The sequence below is a fragment of the Spinacia oleracea genome, chromosome 1, assembly GCF_020520425.1.
Source record: "Spinacia oleracea cultivar Varoflay chromosome 1, BTI_SOV_V1, whole genome shotgun sequence".
Taxonomy (NCBI): domain Eukaryota; kingdom Viridiplantae; phylum Streptophyta; class Magnoliopsida; order Caryophyllales; family Amaranthaceae; genus Spinacia; species Spinacia oleracea.
This window is the reverse complement of record NC_079487.1, coordinates 13,986,467-14,005,514: the sequence shown is the minus strand read 5'-3', so window position 1 is coordinate 14,005,514 and position 19,048 is coordinate 13,986,467. Positions and strand designations below refer to the sequence as shown.

The window sequence follows — 19,048 nt, the reverse complement described above, 5'->3', positions numbered from 1 at the left end:
TTCAATTGTTGAAATACAAAACGTTTTGAGCATGCATCTTATTATACGTTCCTCCGTTCTTATTTACATGACACAATTTTTTAGTCACGTACGTTTACCAATGCATGCTTTCAAAAATTAATATCATATCTTTAATTATGGATAATTTTTTTTTATAAAAAGTTGATATTTAAAAACGATTTATGGAGACAAATCTAACAAAGACCCACACGAATATGTTTTGTTCTTAATTATAAATCACAAAAGAAGGTCAAATGAGCTTGTGTGAATAGTGTTACAACTTAATTATGTTTACTTCGTAATTTCGTTTTCTTATTCCAAAGGCAATGTAATACTAAACAGGTTTTCATGGTCATATCTTAAACTTTATGCTTGAGATTTTTCTAAGCAATACTTCGTTAAATCGAGTAAGGGTTTGCCGAAAGTTTAATTAGCTTAATTACTAGATCTAAGGGTGACAGATTCGAGAGAACATGTTTTCCTTCAGTAGTATTTTCATGTTTTTGTAATTTGATTCTTGTTTTGACCCCGATTTGCATTTGTAGGATCTTTTTTCCTAGAACTTTATTAACTGATTTATTTCATGATTATTATTTCATATTACGAATCCAACAAGATTCAGAGATCGCATTTGCAACTCCTCTATACTCAACATCATCACTAGACTTAGCTTGGATAGTGTAGGTTGACGCTTTGAAGACCAAGAAATCATGTTATCCCCAGAATATACACAATAACCCGAGGTGGAGCGTCGAGTGTCTGTACACCCTCCCCAATCTGCAACTGTATATGATAACAATGACTGTATAGAGGATTTGTATAAATGCGTACCAAAAAATCAATCGTACCTCCAATGTAATACAAAATGCGTTCCCATGCTTCCATATGCTCAACTTTGGGATCATACAAGCAAACTTGTTGCACTCCATAGCAAATGTTTGGTCGTGTAAAAGTCAATTATTGCAAAGCATTTTCAGGCATCGATATTTGGTAGGATCTTCAAACGATGCACTATAAGTAGCGCTAAGTTTTCATTTTTGTCAACTAGAGTGGGGTAAGGCTTAGATTGAGACATGTCTTCCATGTCAAGAATATCCTCTACATATGAACTCTAAGACATGAATTAGGCCATTTTTGTCCCGACAGATGAAAATTCCCGAAAAGTATCTCAACAAACCCTAATATTTCATTGCGAATTTTGTAGCTAACTTGGACATAATGTTGAGTCTGAGAGAATCTAAAGATGCAGTTAGAATAATGTCATCCACATATAACAAGATGTATGTAGTGTGTTTACCACGAAAGTAAACGAAGAAAAAGCTATAGGATGTACAGTGCGAGAAACCAATGGTTGCCGCATATTCAACAGAGTGTTGGTACCATGCTCGTAGTGCCTGTTTTAAGCCATAAAGAGAATTACGCAGGAGAAAAACATAATAAGGACGAGTGTAGACACCTACTTTTGTCCCCATTCCCGAAAGGGAAAGGTTCGATGATGAAAACGTAAATCTCCACTTGACAACGCATCTCCTATGAAATAAACGAATCTCAATTCCCCTTTTCATTTCACCCGAAACCTGCTATTTATGGAAACCTGCTAAAAAATAGTAACTGCCGTAAAAGGTAGCTTCTAAAAGTGGCAAATCATAAAAGATAGAAACCTGTCAGAATTAGGTGTTGCATTCCAACATAAATCCTAAATGAGATAGAAAACTACGAGAATCCTATTCCTTATATGATTCGGAAATAAGAGTTACGTATGAATTGAAATCCTAACGAGCCTAGAGTTTGTAACGGGCCCAGACGCATTCCGTCACAAAATTGATACGCGCTAAAAGACTCGAATTAATCTCAAACTCTACGGATTTCAGGAATCCGAATCTGACTAAAGAAAACAGCCCAGACCCTATTTTCAACGCCTAGCTCTGGGCGCCGAAATCTTCGGCGCCTAGGCCTGGGCGCTGAAAATACCTGGGTACGTGTTTTTTTCCTAATTCTTTGTGGATTAGAACTCTGCAATTCTATCTTTCCACGAACTCTTCCCTATAAATAGGCCCCTAAATTCGACGTGAAAAGAACACAACAACAACACACAATTATATTCTGAGTATTGACTCCAATCCTTAGCCTAAGCCTCTCGCTGCGAAACTGTTCACGCGTTCTGTCGCAATCGATCCATAAATCGAACATAACGTATCCTGTCCCATAATTGAGATTCGTTAAATAAAAAGGAGAAATAGCAAAGTCAAAGTGGTTAGTTTTCTGAGAACCGTGACGCACCTCTCAAGGGTGCGTCGTAATGTGTCCCTTTTCGATGGTTTAACTGCTTTCCTCCCCCTTTTTATAAACTGTTAAACTAACCTAATCTGCTTGTTCTATCACGCCTAACAAATATAATATTTTTGGGAAATAGGATTATCATGCTAGGTCCCTTAATGCTATTTAAATCAGATAATCACAATCGAATTAGTATTATATGTTGCATATTGCTAAAATCAACTCAGATTAGTTTAATAGTTAACGCATGTCCCTTCAATTATTTATGCTGAGCTAGTAAGGATATCCTGCCTCTGGAGTTATCGACGAGCGAATTACTCCTCTCGGTAGTTACAGTCCCCCGAACCCTCAATCTCTACCTTGTGGGTGTATATTGAGAGATCCCCACACCAGGGATCACAAGGGAACCTACGGCCATCGTGGTCAAACATAATTGCACTCCCTTTATGTGACGATAACCGGGTTTTGTCAGTTTTTCTCATTGTCATAGTTGGGCTAGAGGCCGCAGTTAGCCTCGGAGTCAAACATCTACAAGTCTTCAGGGATTCTTCCCTAATAATCAACCATATATCCAAAAGATGGAAGGTCCGAAGCACTAGTCTCTCAAAATATCAAGCTCACTTAGACCAAATAGTCGAGCAATTTGAAAAAATCAAGTATACGTACTTGCCAAGAGACGACAACCAATTCGCGGGTGCACTAGCGAAGCTAGCTTCAATGCTCAACATCCCGAATGAATGGGACGGAATGACTCTTCGGGTCGAGCGAAGGAAAGAGCCGGCTTATTGTTGTGCCATAGACTCCGAACCTGAAAACACCGAAGAAGAACCATGGTACACGGACATCCTTCGTTACAAAACAAGTGGGGAATTCCCCCAAAACACTTCCCCGCGAGCACAAAAGGCCCTACGCCTCCTCGCTTCACAATATAGCATAATTCTTGGAGAACTGTACAAATACACGCCGAATAAAATAAAGTTACTTTGTGTCCATCAAAACCAAGCCCAAAGACTAATGGAAGAATACCATAACGGCGTGTGCGGACCCCATATGAACGGAAAAATGCTATCCCGAAAAATATCCCGCTCAGGGTACTATTGTGAAGGAAATAATGCCCTTGGTCCTAGTATGCATTCTATGTTAAGTCTAATAAATGCGGTTCAGTATTAATTAAACAAGTTATTAATTCAGTGAGATCAAGTGAGCTGAATGCCTAGCTAGAGGCCGCTTCAGTTCAAGTGGAATTAATGATATTAATCCACAGCTTACTCTTGACTGAACCCGTAGGGTCACACAAATAGTACGTAAACGGATCAAGTATTTAATGGCATTAGATACTCCATCTATGGATATTCGGAATCGACGGATCTTGGTTTCAGTGGGAGCTGAGATCGTCACAGGCAAGAAATGAATACTCCGAAAACGATGATATTGCCGGAAACGGAAATATGGATCGTATCGGAAATATAAATATTATCCAAGTCGTAGATCTTGCCGGAAACGGAAACATGGTACGTATCGGAAAATATTATCGGAAATGGAAATATTGCCTGAATCGGAAATATTGCCGGAAACGGAAATATTGTCAGAATCGGAAATATTATCGGAATCGGAAAATAATTCCGGAAACGGAAATATTAAATATTTGTTCGAAACGGAAATTGATTCCGGAATCGGAAATATTAAATATTGTTCGTATCGGAAATGAATTCCGGAACCGGGAATTTAATCGGAATCGTATCGTACGAATTAGCATCGGACGAGGCCTGCCGGACGAAGGCCCAGCACGAAGTCGGGCCATCGCCCAGCAACCCAAACGCGCGCCCAGCCAAGGCAGCGCCCAGGCCCACCGCAAGGCAGGCCCAGCGCGCGCCAAGGCCATAGGCCTCGCTGCGTGGGCTGCTGCTCGCACGCACACGCATGGGCGGCCCATCGTGGCTGCCGTGTGTGTGTGAGTTTGTGTTCATGCACGATTCCTAAAACTATTAGAATTAGTATATGATTAAAATCCTATTCCTAAAAGGATAAATTAATTAATTAGAGTTCTTGTAGGATTCTAAGTTTAATTAATTCGTATCCTACTAGGATTCCAATTCCCTTTCCATAACTCTATAAATACGTGCCTAGGGTCACATATTTTAAGAGATTATTTCAAGTATTCAAAGTGAGTTTTGAGAGAAAAATTCAGCCATATTTCTTACCTAAGAGTGCCGAAAATTCTAGTACCTTAAGGGCGATTCTAGTTGGTCAATCTTAAGGCGGATCCGGACGTGTTGTGGACTATCTACGGAGGGACGACACTTGGAGTCCTAAAGACTTGTTCTTGTTCGGTTCGGGCGCAGCTAGGGAAGGCACGCAACAAAAAGTATGCATCTAAATTGTGCTATATGATTATGTGTAAATAATATGTATTCCTGGCTTAATGGTTGTTTCCGCATGATTTATGTATTATCATATGTATCATAACCTAACAGTGGTATCACGAGCCCCTTATTATTTTCATAATCTAAATTGCATGAACATGGTTAAATATTACAAATTTGCAAGAATTAAAAGGGGTGATTAATTTTCGTAATTGTTAATTAATTGCAAATTGCGTTTATTTAATTATACGTACGCAGTTTTTCGGCAGTTTCTTCGTTACTCATCCAAATCGAGTGATTTTTGTGTCAATTCCGCATGTAAAAGGCATTCTAAAATTTTGACAAAACTAGTATTTTTCTGCCGAACCCAGAATTCTCAAATTCGAAGCCTAACTATGACTTTTCGAAGGTTTTAGTTTTTCGAATGCAAAATTTCGTAAATTTAAGATGTTAAATTAAATATTTGCGATTCTTGTTGATAAATCTTGAATTTTTGATTGACCTACTGTATATGTTTAACAAGTTTGAATGCCTAGCCTTGTTAATTATGCAATCTAATTTGTAATTATGATTAATTTGTTGAAAATTAGAATAATTTAGAATTAATTTGATTTTCATAATTAATTGTAATTTAATTAGAAACCTATGATTAAAAACCACCATAAAAAATTGTAAATTTATGATAAATTTTAAATTTTTATGTCCTAGACTTGAATCCAAGACAATCGGAAATCAATTGAATAATAAATTTTCGATTTTTCGCCCTAAAATTATGAAATTAATATTATTTATTAATTTGTCATTAATTTTAAATATAAATTTTAAATTTTTTATGCGATTCGTTCATATAACTTGCACGCACAAAGCAATGGACGCTTCGTGTTACCCTTAAGGGGTGTTGTATAGTGCGGGCATGCGACGACGAGCAAGGGAGCTCGTCGCCCGTGCGGCACGAATGCAATGAGCAAGGCATGGTGCACGAGCACAAGGCAGCAGCCCTGCCTTGTGTCGTGGGCCACGAGCTATGAATAAATGGGCATGGGCGAAAGGCAAGCCAAGTCAGTCGCGTGTGGGCAGCAAGCGAGCTGCGCCATGACGCGCACTGCCTCGCGCAAGAGCGCGCAGCGAGCGCAAGCTCGCGTGCCACGAGCGCTGCGCCCAGCGAATGCTCGCGCGCACAGCGAGCGATGGCTCGCGCGCACAGCGAGCGATGGCTCGCGTGCGTCGAGCGCTGGCGCGCGCGCAGCGAGCACCATAGCGTGCGATGGCTTGCGATGGTAGATGCAGCAGCTATGCGACGAGCGCATGGGCTGCGCGCACATGGCCAGCGATGGCTGTGTGCGTGCGGCCCATGGGCGTGCGATGCGTAGGGTGTTTGCGTTACGATTAAATCGTTTTGAATGTTTAATCTTTTTCAATTTACGTAATTTTAATTAATTTTAAAATTAATAATTTAAATTATTTTCTTGGATTTTAATTTTGAATATTGTAATTATAATAAATTTTATTTATTCTAATTATTTTACTAAAATTAAAATCATGAATTAATTTAAATACGACTGAAATTAAATTAAACTTTTTGGATTCAATTATAAATTTATATGAGCTTTAGATTTTAATTAAATTTGTATGTTTCCGGTTAGACTTGAAATACATTTTTATGTTTAAAATTAGTAAAGCATATGAATTTATTGGTATAAGTGGGAGCCCTTTTAGTCATAAGACTCTTGATTAGGTCTACAAATCCTTAAGGTTAAAACAACTTGATTAGAATTAATAAGGACTGAATAATTGGTAGATTATTAGAGCCCTTGATTAATTGCTGCAAATGTTTACGTGATGCATAATGTGTTTTACTAACCAGCTATGTGGGCCATTCATGATAATGAATGGGTGAATGGTATATATTGTATATGTACTGTTTTGCAGGTTATGAAGTGACTAGTATGGCCCAAATAGGATAGAAAATATGGTCTGCGTACCATTAATTTAAATGTAATTGGTCTAAAGTACCAAAGTTATTTTTCAATTCAAATATGGTCTGCGTACCATCAAATAGTTGTAATTAGTTATAGCTTACCCTATTTGAAGAAAATGGTGCCTCCCACGGAGATTTTCAAGACGGACTTTGAAGTTAAAGCTTCAAGATGAAGTCGGGCCATACTAGATCACATTTATCTTATGCATGTTCTAAGTTATTTATTGCTTTTAAATATGTCTTAAAATGCATGAGATCAAAAGCTTGATTATGTTGCATGATTAAGGATTTTAGTTCACTTAAAATCTAACCAACATAGTAAGAGCCTTAAGTTCCAAACTTAAAAATTGAGTTAAAAGGTGCCATGCCAAAATATACACTTGCTTGGATATCCTTTACATCAATATAGTAATAGTTTTTCGCTCAGCGAGGTGTTACTTATTGGTCCTAAAGGGGCAAGGTACACAAATAATTGTGAGTACATGTTAGTTTTGGTGAAACTCAACGATATAAGTAAGGAGTCCTTTTATGTCGTGGCAAAATCGATAGGTTTACCTAATAAGTTCTTAGACGTACCTATCAACCAAGAATAGTTTCTAGACTATTAGCAAAAGGCTTTTGCTTACCTAAGATGTTCTAGGATTAAGTCGACAAACTGTGCTTAGTTCTTCAATGATTTTAGGATCTTGGAATCATTTTATTCACACCTGCCGGAACACATAACTTGAATAAAATGCTTAATAAACATTGAATTATGCATGTATGCTAGAATTTAAGTTTATTAAGAGAAACTGTGAATGATTATTTATTTGTTTATTCTTTTCAATTGTAGTTTTAATATGGCAAACAACAATCAAAACATCATCATGGGTTCTGAGCTTATGGTCAAGCTGAACCTGGCAAATTTTCTTGAATGGGAAGCTAAGCTAGTTGAAATAGTCAAACTCAATGGACTTGAGTATGTACTGTCACATCCCATGCCAAGCTACTATGCCAGAGACATGACCCCTGAGAGATTTTACTCCTCGGATGCGGATCTCAAAAAGGTTATGAGTCTCATGCTGAACAATATCCCTGATGATTGGGCTAAAAGGTTTGTAGCTTATGAACCTTTTACGCTCATCAAGAATCTGAGGGATATCTGTCGTGGAAGCACGGAGGACAGGGACCTGAACGTCCATGAGTTGATTGAATCAATGTCTGGTCTAAAGGTTAGTTCTCCCAACAGGTGTTATAGGATGGAGGTCCAAGAAACACATGTTCAGCTCCTTCGCACTAAACAGAGGGTAGGCGTCCCACTGAGGTTCCATGTGGATCTTATGTGTTCATACTTTGATCGCCTAAGTCTACTAGGAACACCAATAAGCGAAAGGATGGCAGTCTCTATCTTGCTCAATTCACTACACAGTGGGTTTGGTCGCTTCAAGCAACTATACCTAAGTGAACCAAGAGAAGAAACAGTTGCAGAATTTGTTCACCTTGTCAGAAAGGCTGAAATAATACTGGACTGTGAAGCCAAAGATTTACTCAAGGCTAGAAGGAGACCGTTCAAGAAAGGTGGAAAGTCCAAGGGCAATGCTAAATCAAAGCAGGACAAGTCCACATCAAGCTGTCTTTATTGTGATGGAATAGGCCATTACAAAAGAGAATGTCCAAAGCTAAAGGAAGATCAGAAGAATGGAACAGTCGTTCCATCTTCAGGTATTTTCGTTATAGACTGTATACTTGCTAATTCAACTTCTTGGGTATTAGATACAGGTTGTGGCTCACACTTATGTTCCAATCCACAGGGACTAAGAAGAAGTAGAAAGTTAAGCAAGGGTGAAGTCGACCTACGAGTGGGAAATGGAGCACGGATTGCTGCATTAGCTGTAGGAACTTACTATTTGTCGTTGCCCTCCGGGCTAGTTTTGGAACTGGAAGAATGTTTCCATGTTCCAAGTCTTACTAAAAACATCATTTCAGTTTCTTGCTTAGATGCTAAGGGATTTTCCTTTTTAATAAAAGACAATAGTTGTTCGTTTTATTTTAAAGAGATGTTTTATGGATCTGCTAGATTAGTCAATGGACTTTATTTATTAGATCACGACAAACAAGTATATAACATAAATACCAAAAAGGCCAAAAAGGATGATTCAGATCTCACCTATCTGTGGCATTGTCGATTAGGCCATATAAACTTGAAACGCTTAGAAAGACTTCAAAAGGAAGGAATTCTAGAACCATTTGACTTAGAGGATTATGGTAAATGCGAATCATGTTTACTTGGCAAAATGACAAAGCAACCTTTCTCTAAAGTTGGAGAAAGAGCAAATGAACTATTGGGTTTAATCCATACAGATGTATGTGGACCAATGAGTACAAATGCTAGAGGTGGTTTCAGCTACTTTATCACTTTCACTGATGACTTCAGTAGGTATGGTTATGTCTACCTAATGAAGCATAAGTCTGAATCCTTTGACAAATTCAAGGAATTTCAAAGTGAAGTAGAGAATCAATTAGGCAAGAAGATTAAGGCACTGCGGTCTGATAGAGGCGGTGAATATCCGAGCTATGAATTTGATGACCATCTGAAAGAATATGGAATTCTATCAGAATTGACTCCTCCTGGAACACCACAATGGAACGGTGTGTCGGAACGGAGGAACAGAACCTTGCTAGACATGGTCAAGTCAATGGTGGGTCAGGCCGAACTTCCATTAGAATTTTGGGGACATGCACTAAATACAGCTGCACTCACTATAAATAGAGCTCCGTCTAAAGCTGTCGAAAAGACTCCATACGAATTATGGTTTGGGAAGCCTCCAAATGTGTCTTTTCTTAAGATTTGGGGATGTGAAGTATACGTCAAACGATTAATTTCAGACAAACTTCATCCAAAATCTGACAAATGTATCCTTGTGGGCTATCCAAAGGAAACAAAGGGGTATTACTTCTACAATACATCTGAGAACAAAGTGTTTGTTGCTCGAGATGGTGTCTTTTTGGAGAAAGATCACATTTCCAAAATGACAAGTGGGAGAAAAGTAGACCTCGAAGAAATTCGAGTCGAACAACAAACTCTAGAGAATGCTCAAGATGACATTCAGGATGAAGCTCAGAGATCTTTAGAAGAATCTGGTGAGAATCATGGTCAATCTAGAAATGTTACCCCGCGTAGATCGCAAAGATATAGATCTCAACCGGAAAGGTACTTAGGTATTTTGACGAACGAGAGCTATGACGTTCTATTACTTGAAAGTGATGAACCTGCGACTTACAAACAAGCTATGACGAGCCCTAGCTCCAAGCAATGGCAAGAAGCCATGCAATCTGAATTAGACTCCATGTCTGAAAACCAAGTATGGGATTTGGTCGATTTGCCAGATGGCTACCAAGCCATTGGAAGCAAATGGGTTTTCAAACTGAAAAAGGACAAGGATGGGAAACTTGAAGTTTTCAAAGCTAGATTGGTTGCAAAAGGTTACAGGCAAGTCCACGGTGTGGATTACGATGAAACCTTTTCACCAGTTGCAATGCTAAAGTCTATTCGGATAATGTTAGCAATCGCTGCATATTACGATTACGAAATATGGCAGATGGATGTCAAAACTGCTTTCTTAAACGGCGTTTTAACAGAAACTGTGTTTATGACACAACCTGAAGGTTTTGAGGATCCAAATAATGCTAAAAAGGTATGCAAGCTAAAGAAATCAATCTACGGATTGAAGCAGGCATCCAGGAGCTGGAATATACGTTTTGATGAAGCAGTCAGTGACTTTGGTTTCATCAAGAACGCAGACGAATCCTGTGTATACAAGAAGGTCAGTGGGAGCAAAATCGCTTTCCTAGTATTATATGTCGACGACATATTACTTATCGGAAATGACATTCCTATGTTGAACTCTGTCAAGATTTGGCTTGGGAAATGTTTTTCGATGAAGGATCTAGGAGAAGCACAGTACATATTGGGCATCAAGATTTACAGAGATAGATCTAAAAGGATGATTGGACTTAGTCAAAGCACTTATATCAATAAGGTGCTTGATAGGTTCAAGATGGCGGACTCCAAGCGAGGCTACCTACCCATGTCTCATGGAATGACTCTAAGCAAGACTCAGTGCCCAAAAACACTTGATGAGCGTAGACGAATGAATGGGATTCCATATGCATCATTGATTGGTTCAATAATGTATGCTATGATATGTACACGCCCGGATGTTGCGTACGCACTCAGTGCTACGAGCAGATACCAGTCAGACCCAGGAGAGGCGCATTGGACTGCTGCCAAGAACATTCTGAAGTACCTGAAAAGGCACAAAGATGACTTCCTGGTCTATGGTGGAGATGATGAATTAATTGTTAAAGGCTATACGGACGCAAGTTTCCAAACCGACAAAGATGATTTCAGATCACAGTCTGGGTTTGTCTTCTGCCTCAACGGAGGAGCAGTAAGCTGGAAAAGTGCTAAGCAAAGCACCATTGCGGATTCTACAACTGAAGCGGAGTACATTGCTGCACATGAAGCAGCAAAGGAAGCTATATGGCTAAGGAAGTTCATAGGTGAACTTGGTGTAGTCCCCTCCATTAAAGGACCAATAGCCCTGTATTGTGACAATAACGGAGCTATTGCACAGGCAAAAGAGCCTAGACACCACCAGAGAGTCAAGCATGTACTTCGTAGATTTCACCTTCTACGAGAGTTCGTTGAAAGAAAAGAAGTCGAGATAAGCAAAATTGGAACTGATGACAACATATCAGATCCATTAACTAAACCTCTGCCGCAGGCGAAGCACAACTCGCACACTGCAGCTATGGGAATCAAGCATATTGGAGAATGGCTTTGATGTCTCTATTTAATGTTTTGAAGTTTTAGAGTTTAAATCTTTGTAAAACATTATTGGTTAATCATTCACAATAAATGAAAAGAATTCATTTTTCCATTTAATTTGTGGTTTATTAAATGATGAGTCCCTTCAATTTGACGATATATTCAAGATAGACTGTCAGGACCAGTCCTGTGACTAAGAAATGTCTATCAAGTGAACTTGAATGTCAAAGGTTGAAAATGGTCCCTAGTCGGAGTTTTCTATAAAATTGGACGCATAGAAAACGTTAGACGACTAGAATGCAAGATGACTAGTAGTTCTGTTTCTTGAACTATGTGGACATGGCAATGTCATAATCATTTGCATAGATACTTACTTTGGGAAGACTAGTATCGGACAAGACCTATGAAACTTTACTGTAAGAGATGAAAATTTGTCATAAGTAAATTTCATTAAAATTATTAGACACTAAATCCTCAATACCTGAGTGATTTGAGATTACTTGTTTGAGAACTGGTTGCTTTGACGTTGACCAACCGTCGCACCGTAAAAGGAGGCTATAAAGGCAACGCTCAGGTAATCACCTATCAAACGAAGTCTAATCTCAAGATCGCAAGATTGGGATTGTCCTCCCATAAATCGGGATGAGATGCTTAAAAGTTGTACAAGGCCACTCGGAGAGCTAGAAACTGTGAAATGCATGGCCGTGCTCGGATGAATCATAGGCTATGATTATCTGTTTATTTGATCAGTTGAACTCTGAAACCGAGGAACACCTCTGGACATAATAAGGATGACAACTCTTACCTTATGTTCAAGAGCAAGCATCGAGCGACAAAGGAATTAGGAAATGCACACTTATCCCTAAGGACAAGTGGGAGACTGAAGGAAATAATGCCCTTGGTCCAAGTATGCATTCTATGTTAAGTCTAATAAATGCGGTTCAGTATTAATTAAACAAGTTAATAATTCAGTGAGATCAAGTGAGCTGAATGCCTAGCTAGAGGCCGCTTCAGTTCAAGTGGAATTAATGATATTAATCCACAGCTTACTCTTGACTGAACCCGTAGGGTCACACAAATAGTACGTAAACGGATCAAGTATTTAATGGAATTAGATACTCCATCTATGGATATTCGGAATCGACGGATCTTGGTTTCAGTGGGAGCTGAGATCGTCACAGGCAAGAAATGAATACTCCGAAAACGATGATATTGCCGGAAACGGAAATATGGATCGTATCGGAAATATAAATATTATCCAAGTCGTAGATGTTGCCGGAAACGGAAACATGGTACGTATCGGAAAATATTATCGGAAATGGAAATATTGCCTGAATCGGAAATATTGCCGGAAACGGAAATATTGTCAGAATCGGAAATATTATCGGAATCGGAAAATAATTCCGGAAACGGAAATATTAAATATTTGTTCGAAACGGAAATTGATTCCGGAATCGGAAATATTAAATATTGTTCGTATCGGAAATGAATTCCGGAACCGGGAATTTAATCGGAATCGTATCGTACGAATTAGCATCGGACGAGGCCTGCCGGACGAAGGCCCAGCACGAAGTCGGGCCATCGCCCAGCAAGCCAAACGCGCGCCCAGCCAAACGCGCGCCCAGCCAAGGCAGCGCCCAGGCCCACCGCAAGGCAGGCCCAGCGCGCGCCAAGGCCATAGGCCTCGCTGCGAGGGCTGCTGCTCGCACGCACACGCATGGGCGGCCCATCGTGGCTGCCGTGTGTGTGTGAGTTTGTGTTCATGCACGATTCCTAAAACTATTAGAATTAGTATATGATTAAAATCCTATTCCTAAAAGGATAAATTAATTAATTAGAGTTCTTGTAGGATTCTAAGTTTAATTAATTCGTATCCTACTAGGATTCCAATTCCCTTTCCATAACTCTATAAATACGTGCCTAGGGTCACATATTTTAAGAGATTATTTCAAGTATTCAAAGTGAGTTTTGAGAGAAAAATTCAGCCATATTTCTTACCTAAGAGTGCCGAAAATTCTAGTACCTTAAGGGCGATTCTAGTTGGTCAATCTTAAGGCGGATCCGGACGTGCTGTGGACTATCTACGGAGGGACGACACTTGGAGTCCTAAAGACTTGTTCTTGTTCGGTTCGGGCGCAGCTAGGGAAGGCACGCAACAAAAAGTATGCATCTAAATTGTGCTATATGATTATGTGTAAATAATATGTATTCCTGGCTTAATGGTTGTTTCCGCATGATTTATGTATTATCATATGTATCATAACCTATCATATTGGACCACTATGGAAATTGATTGTCATCACTTTGTAAAAAGTTGCCCAAAATGCCAAATCTTCAGTAACCTTAACCATTTGCCTCCCTCAGAACTATACACCTTCACTTCTCCATGGCCCTTTTCCACCTGGGGTATAGATATAATCGGCAAGGTATCACCAACAGGCGTAGGGGGACACGAGTACGTTTTAGTCGCAATTGATTACTTCACTAAATGGGTAGAGGCAGTCTCCTATGCAAAATTAACGGCCAAACATGTCGCTCGATTCCTAGAAAAGAACATATTCTGTCGATACGGGGTTCCACATGAAATCATAAGTGACCAAGGTTCCCACTTCAGGGCCGAAGTCCAAGACCTGCTCGAAAAATATCATGTCAAACACCATAAATCCTCTCCCTACAGGCCGCAAATGAACGGCGCGGTAGAGGCGGCCAACAAAAATATTAAAGTCATAATCGAAAAAATGGCCGAAAATTATAAGGATTGGCCCAACAAATTACACTTCGCATTATGGGGCTATCGAACCTCAATCCGCGCCTCCATTGGAGTAACACCCTACTCCTTGGTATACGGAATGGAAGCAGTTCAACCGGTCGAGTTGGAGATTCCCTCCCTCCGGATCGTCCTAGAAAGCAAGCTACCCGAAGCTGATTGGGTTCAGCTAGGTACGACGAGCTCGTCCTTTTAGACGAACGGAGGTTAAGAGCTCTACATCATGTGCAAGTGTATCAAAAGCGCATCGCAAGGCAATTCAACAAAAGAGTCAAACCTCGAAATATCAAAAAAGGCGATTTTGTATTAAAAGAAGTCCGCGCACCGACTACGGACCCTCGAGGAAAATTCCGGCCTAACTGGACAGGACCGTATTTTGTAAAAACCATCCTACCTGGCGGAGTAGTCCAACTAGCTGACATAGATGGAGCGGAATTCGCTAACCTCACGAACTTAGACCAATTAAAAAAGTACCATATTTAATAAAATTCAGTCCGGAGTTAAGGCATCTAATAAAACACATTAAGACTCATAAGCAAACATTCTGCGCATTACTCTAAGTAAACGGCATAAAACTCAATAAAGTAGAAAAGGCGAAGGACAAAACTTCAACGCCCAGGACTGGGCGCCGTTATTTTTCACGCCCAGGCCTGCGCGCCGATATTTCCTTCGCCCTTGATCTAGCGTCATTCTCTCTTGCCACCTACCCTCCCGCTTCTGCAAGTGTTCGTACTCCTTTTTCTAACCCTCCAAAGAACCAAACGAACACTTGGGGGGGGGAAGCAGACGTGTAATGAACACCCTTTCAAAAAAAATTCAAAAGCTAGAACTACGCGCGACCTGATTCTGACAAGATACGTAGGCAATCCTTCTCAAGGATTCGGTCCAATAAAAATTAAAAAATAATAAAGTCATGCAACGCATCAAGAAGAAAAGATATTGCAAAGGGCACTCTACCCTAACCCATGCACGGGCAAGACCAAATAGAATGAAAAACAAAGCCACAAGAATTTCCAGGAACAAGCCCAACAAAGGAGTATGGCACGAGTCGGCAAAAAAACAAAAAATAGTGAACATGCATACCCCAAGTAGTCGGTTAGTCTAAAAATATGTGTGCACTCTTATATGAACTCATTATTTTTACGAAAGTCTTTTCCTTTTCAAAATTCGTCGTTGGTTTAAAAAGCTAATATTGCTATAATATGTTAAAACAAAGCCCACGGAAGGCTCAAAACATTCTTGCACCAAAAATCGCAAAAAAAATATATATACATGCGGAATACAAGAATGAATATGTACAAAACAGGAGGTAAGCCTAAGACTCGTCATCGGCTCCATGTCTCCAAGCCTCGCTGGTCCATCCACTCCACTCCCCGTGGTATGAGGGCCCCCAGCCAGAGTCACCCCAAAAATGAGGTTGTGACTGCAACTCGGGGCTAGGCTCTCGGGCCACCGACACGGAACGTCGCCTACGCTCCGGCTCGGACCTCTCCCCGGAAGAACTCACCCCCGCGTCGGAACGGAGATGCCGTAGGGGCGAGTGTCGTGTCCTCCCTCTCTCACGACCGTGTCCCCCGCCCGAGGGACCCGCGTCGTCGGTCCCGGCGCGTCCAGCAGCCGTCTACAAAAAAGGACAAAAAAGAGAGTGAATAACCGAAAGCCAAACAAAAGGTACAGATCAAAAGAAAAAAAGAGGACACATTACCCGAGTAGAGTGGGGGCTCCTGCAAGAAAGTGCAGACCGAGCTCGAACCAACGCGGACTTCAACCAGTTGATCACCCCCACCATCGCATTGGCCGTACGGGCCGGAACCTGAAACAGGAATGTTAGTAAAAAAGAGAGAAAAAATATAAGAAGAGTACACAAATAAAAGGCGCATACCGCCTCTACTCCCTCAGGGAGCGGAGCATGGAAAACCCAGTCTTCCGGGAAAGTCTCCACAATCTCGGATCCACTCTCTCCGGTATACGAGATCCGGGCATCGGGAAGCACCCATCCCCCCAACGAAGGGTCAGGACACTCCTACACAAAACACAGTAGGCATAAACACATGGGCACGAGCATGAAAACACTAAAATCAATACGAAGAGAGGAGGCAACTTACAGCGCCAGGCTTCGGGAGACGAAGAGAATCCTGGATAAACTGGTAATAGCTAGCTCCCTCTATCACCAACTCCGTCGCCGGCACGCCAGTCCTCGAGTGGACCCTCCACGACTCGCCTATCGAGCGAGTAGACAGCATGGTCGCAGGCGGAGGCCTAGGCACCGAAAAAGCCCCGACCGTCTGCATACGTACCCGCTCTCCCAGGTACCAGACAGGGTCCCGGCGGCCAACGAACAAGACCCGCATCTGGCTCAGGGCATAACTATCCCTGACCGAAGCATGGGTACCCCTAAAAGAGAGCCATGGGGTCCAAACCACCTGTTTTGTACAAACGCAGTCAGATCTCGCACATAGAAAATAAAGGAATAACGAAATACGAGATAGAGGATAAGATTCTGTACATGCTCAGGGTTCCCGTCCCGGATAAGATCCCACACGGTATCGGGCGGTGGACGCACTGTCAGCTTCTTCTTCCAACCCCAACGGCGACCGGCAGGGAACTCCAAAGGCCTCTGCCCCTTTCGGGGAGCCAGCCAAGGTAAGTGCTCAAAGGCCCACAGCTGCAAAAAAAGAAAAGGACAATAAAACATTAAAAAAAAAAAGAGGCCCGGTAAAAGCGAGAAAACAAAAGAAAGTCTAGGCACATACCTCGATCAAACGCGGCACTCCCGCTAATGTAATCACAAAGTGACGTCTACTCGGGTCCGAGTCGCGCACCGATAAACTCATCTGGCCGACAAGCGTCGCATAGCCCAAATCGCCCCAGCGATAGTCACCCAGTATAGACACGTCCTCCACCATGCCTATCCACCTCGGGTCAAAGGTGTCAGTCGGACCCGATAGAAAAGTCGAAGTAATAAAATGGAGGTAGAACAGCCGAGCCTGTCTTGAAGGCGACTCCTCTACCCCATGCTCCAAAGTCCACATCAGGTCAGCGAAAGGTATCCCACGGGGCTGGTACGAAGGTAACCTACTACCCATCTACGAGCCCAGGAGCCTGGTACCCTCAGCAACAGTCGGCGATGGGCCATCCGACCTCAGACGAACGGGGTTCCCTGTAAAGGTCAAGCCCGTCAAAGCCGTGTAGTCCTCAGGAGTGATCGTCATCTCGCCCCAAGGAAAATGGAAGGTGTTGGTGGTATCCCACCACCACCTCATGAACGACCGCAGAAAGGACAGGGAGATGTTAAGCCGCAGTATCTCCCAGAAGGTCTCAACCACCGGAAACAGTGAGCTCGCCCTCACCAAGCCCTGGGCGTCCGAGCTCAGGTAGCTAAAAACGGTCTCACTCGTCGCTGCGCCATAGCCGCGAACCGTAGTCTCTCTCCTCGCGTGAAGGCGGGAAGTCACGTGGTGCTCTAGGTCGTAGTGCAGATCACGACCGTCGTAGAGCTCAGGGCCCACCCATAGGGGACCCGCGCCAGTAGACTGACGCGTCATGCCACGCTCCTCGTGGCCACCAGGAGGGGGTAACGACTCGTCAGACATGCTGATCAACAATACAACAAGGCACTATACCTTTGACAAAATCGGCACTCACACCGATCCCTAAAAAGAGTGCATTTCACTCATGAAGTGGAGTCATACAATTTTGTTCCCTAAAAACATGATACTAAGTTCATACTTAGCAAAATTTCCTAAGTAAAAATTAACTCCAGCAAAATCAAAATTCTTCCATGATTTGTCACCCATGAATTATGAGGAACTCAAGCAATATACCAAGAACACCTACAAGAAAATACTAGGGTCGTAGGCATACTTGGGGGCTAGCATGAAAATGCCCAAATTCAACAAAAATTTCAATACTTGCAAAAATTAACATGCACAAACTAATTAACATGTTATGTGGAACATTTCCAACTATCTAATTGAAGGAATGGGGCACAAAATCAAAAAACCCCAAATCAATTTCATGCACAAAAATACTTGACAAAAATACTGAAATTGACAAAAAAGCTCAAAATTACTGAAAATTACTTACATTGGGAAGATTAGGAAGTGATTTGGAGTAGAATTCGTGAAGAAAAGTGAAGGAAACGAGCAAAAATCAGTAGAAAGAAGTGAAGAGTTTGAGCGAAAATGGTGGAAATGGGAAAGGAAGGAGACGGTCCGCGTATTTAAAGACCAGCCTCCCCCTTCGCATTTTCAACGCCCAGCTCTGGGCGTTAGAAATTCTCGCGCCCACAGCTGGGCGCTGAAAGTGCTTCCCAGGCAGCGAATATTCGCTGTCGGGCACGCGTACTCCCCTATTTTGTGTAAGATACCCGTTATCTTGATATTTCTTTCCCAAAAAAAACGGTATTTTGAAAAAAAAAAAATATATATTGTTAAACAAAAATATACACAGTGTGGACCCACTTATAGGACACATCTAATCAGGAAATATTACGACCCACCAACAGGTTGTAATCACAAAAGCCCTTCTACATAGGCAAAATAAGAGATTCAAAATGGGCTCGCCCACCCTCAGCGGGCGGGGTCTGCGTCACTAGCCGCACAGGTCCTCAGTTTTCGAAAAAATAAAGTCTTCAAAATTAAAACAGGCTCGCCATCTTCAGCCGGCGGGGTCTACGGCGCAAACCACGTAGGTCCTTATTTTCAAAAAAGCAAAATAAATTTCAAAATAGATTCGTCCACTCCTATCGGACGGGGTGTCCACCCTTAGCGGACAAGGTTCGCCATCTTTAGCCGGCGGGGTCTACGTCACAAACCGCGTAGGTCCTTATTTTCAAATTTCAAAAAAACAGA

At 41.6% G+C, this 19,048-nt stretch overlaps 1 protein-coding gene across 1 annotated transcript; it reads right to left on the bottom strand.

The window, feature by feature from the left end:
- Nucleotides 1-595: 595 nt before the first annotated feature.
- Nucleotides 596-16,895, bottom strand: LOC130462864 (uncharacterized). The gene is made up of 3 exons (XM_056831825.1): nucleotides 16,702-16,895; nucleotides 16,306-16,618; nucleotides 596-783 (listed from the first exon to the last, which is right to left on the bottom strand). Exons 1-3 carry the CDS (start codon nucleotides 16,888-16,890, stop codon nucleotides 596-598), a joined length of 690 nt encoding a protein of 229 aa, XP_056687803.1. The 5' UTR covers nucleotides 16,891-16,895.
- Nucleotides 16,896-19,048: the final 2,153 nt, after the last annotated feature.

Coding starts and splice junctions, on each gene's coding strand:
- LOC130462864 (XM_056831825.1), bottom strand. CDS start 16,890: ATGTTTTATTGTCCTTTTCTTTTTTTGCAGCTGTGGGCCTTTGAGCAC. Junction 16,619..16,701: donor GGGACGGGAACCCTGAGCAT/GTACAGAATCTT, acceptor TGTACAAAACAG/GTGGTTTGGACCCCATGGCT. Junction 784..16,305: donor TCTTCGTCTCCCGAAGCCTG/GCGCTGTAAGTT, acceptor TATCATATACAG/TTGCAGATTGGGGAGGGTGT.